Below are 2945 nucleotides of genomic sequence, written 5' to 3' on the forward strand. Positions count from 1 at the left end.
CCGTTGTCTAAAAGTATCATTTTGGAGGGTATAGAAAATATTGACTTGAGAGGCTTGAATTTGTGATACGTTACCTCCAAACAAGCTAAAAGTATCTAAGGACACATCGTCTAACATGTCTACTTATTTTATTATATCAAAATTTGTATACATTCACCTTTTTAACTTTGGATGCTTTTGCATGCATCATTCTACTTATCTCATACATATGAGTGTGGAAAAAAAAAACTCTTCAAATTAAGCCAATAAAACATGGTCTTATATATTAATACAAGCATTGTCTTCAGATCTATACTTTCGTTATTTGATTATTAATTGGTTTTATATTTTCTGTTTTTATCATCCTCCTTGATAATGTTTCACATTATAATTTTGTGTTTAAGATTTTTCTACTTCTTATATCATATGCTCCAATTTAAGTGAATATGTAAATTTTCTCTTATAAATATTCTGAAAACTCTTACATCTATTTAACAAAGTTCATCATATCTCTCTGTAAAAACTGCATCTTTACTCGTCACGTTAACTGAATTTCTGTTTTCAAAACGTCCAAAATCCAAATCCAAAACCAAGTCAGGTCATCAAGTCCACGTGCTCACCTAAATTGACCCACCCATCAGAAAGCGGGTCAATGACAATCCCAACCCGGCCCGTTAACAAAGCAAATAGAATAAGACTTCGGCGGAGTAAAATGCTGTGAACACATCACATGAAGACGAGCCTTCAAAGAAAAATAAACAACAGCAGCCCAAAAATACACTGCACAGTCTGCACGTAAGACCAAACACACCCAAAATCTCACCCTCGCTCCAACACCAACCACCACCGAACACGTCATCGTGAAACGAGAAAAATGAAAAATTCCCCAAAAACCCAAAATATAGAACCAACAGAGGGGACAAATGATATGCTCACTTCCTATTCATAATGAGCTGGTCATCATTAATAATTAATGATGACCAACTCATTATGTAATAGGAAGGAAACATCTTACATGTCCTCACTGTCGATCCCATATGTTAGGTCACGCAGCAAAACTCCAGAAAAATTATAGAGTAAATCGAGAGACGTCCTCTGCAAGCGAAACCACCAGGAAACGCGCTGTCTCTTTGCTTTGGCTCACGACACATAACACGTCATCGATCCCTACCACCGGATGGTGACGACACCGCATTCGTCAGCGTAAGACTTCAGCATCTAACCGAAGCCACAAGCGGTCCCGTCACCGCCCTTCGAAGACTTTTCTAATCGTACCATCCATCATCCAACTTTCCAAACTTGGCCCACGTAAATGGATACTCTCGTAGTATTATCCATCACCAGCTTTGCAAATTTGACCCGCACAAATAGATATTTGCTAATTTATCCCAATTCTACTACAACAGTTTAAAAACTTAAATAGACTCTGACAGCTTATTGCGTGTTCTTCGAAGGCGAAGTTGCCAAATTATAGAGCCTACAACTGATTTTACTAACTTTTCTAAGTCTGATCACATCTTTAAACACCTTGAAGTTACTAAAATGTCAAAAAAATGAAAAATGCATCACGGATTCAATGAGATTCAAACCAAATAAGCCAGAGCTCGACAAAATAAATGATGACTTGAGTAATCAATTTCTATGTTACGTTATAAGTCCTCAACTTTCAAAAAAAAAAACATTCTTAATTTTTGAAAGACGAAGGGGAAAGTTTCAGCTGGAAGATTAATAGAAAAACTTCCAGAAACATACCTCAAGGTAATTTTAAGAAGGTATTTTAACCAGCTCAGGGGGACAAACGTTCAAATATCTTCATTAGGAAAAATTTGCAAATGTAGTTAATGTGAGGGATATATAGATAAAAAAACCTAAAATAATTCCCGAACGATTTCCAGACAAATTCGTAGAAGGAGATCGAGACCCATTACCCACTTTCTTCGGCTGTCTCAGTCTCTGAACTTGTTCGCTGTTCTTCTTCTCAATTCAGTTCAAAATCGCTCTCCTCTTAGCTTCAATTTAATGTAAAGTTGGAAGCTTTTACTGCGATCCTGTTACAATTTTCGCCAAGATTCGAACTTTCTCTCATGGAGGTAGACGTAGCTGGAGCTCACAACCCCCAAAAGGACCGCTTCCGCCGGTCAGCAGCGGGGCTTAAATCGATAGCGATCCTGAACTAATCGCGAAACCTCGCAGTATTGGAATTCGATCACCGGCCGATGGCTTCAGCTCCTCCTTCGCGATTCGCCAATACCATTCGTGTTAGGGCTTTCCGTTGAATTTTGATGAAAGATTCATTCTTTTGAGCAAACTGACCTCGATCAAATCGGTACCAAATTCTCATCTCACTGACCTAATTGCAGCATGTAAACCTTAACCTCTGGAATTCGAGTCCAATCAATGGCCAATTCGGCCGAACCCTCAGCTTCACTGAGCTTCACCTCCTCCTCTTACCTCTCCAATGGCTCCTCAGCTCCTCCTGCTCCAACTGAGCAATCCACCAACCTCGAAATCGTCAGCCTTTCTAAACTCAGCAGCAATCTGGAGCGCCTCCTCGTTGACTCCGATTTCGACTGCACCGACGCCGACATCGTAGTCGAAGGCGTTGATATTGGTATTCATCGGTGCATCTTGGCGGCAAGAAGCAAGTTTTTTCGCGATACTTTCGCGGGAGGGGGGAACAGTGAGGGGAAGAGGCCAAAGTATTGTATGAACGAGTTGTTGCCTGACGGTGGGAGGGTTGGGAAAGAGGCTTTCATGATATTTTTGGGGTATTTGTATACTGGTAGATTGAAGCAGTCGCCACCCGAGGTTTCGACGTGTGTGGACCCTTCGTGTGCTCATGATGCTTGTCGACCTGCTGTGAGTTTTGTGGTGGAGCTGATGTATGCTTCTTGGATGTTTCAGATTCCGGAGCTGGTGTCGCTCTTTCAGGTATATAATGAGACGGCGAATTGGATCATATTACA

At 40.6% G+C, this 2945-nt stretch overlaps 1 protein-coding gene across 2 annotated transcripts in view; it reads left to right on the forward strand.

Moving 5' to 3' along the window:
• The window catches only part of LOC109846576 (BTB/POZ domain and ankyrin repeat-containing protein NPR2), a 9721-nt gene continuing 8658 nt past the window's right edge, over positions 1883-2945 (forward strand). The window contains exon 1 of one of the 2 annotated variants that reach the window (XM_020415824.1): positions 1883-2910. In XM_020415824.1, the coding sequence (XP_020271413.1) occupies positions 2377-2910 (534 nt within the window). In that variant the 5' untranslated portion in view covers positions 1883-2376. The remainder of the gene's footprint in view (positions 2911-2945) is intronic. The other variant, XM_020415823.1, reaches the window with a different exon arrangement.

Source organism: Asparagus officinalis, chromosome 7 (genome assembly GCF_001876935.1).
Source record: "Asparagus officinalis chromosome 7, Aspof.V1, whole genome shotgun sequence".
NCBI classification, from domain to species: domain Eukaryota; kingdom Viridiplantae; phylum Streptophyta; class Magnoliopsida; order Asparagales; family Asparagaceae; genus Asparagus; species Asparagus officinalis.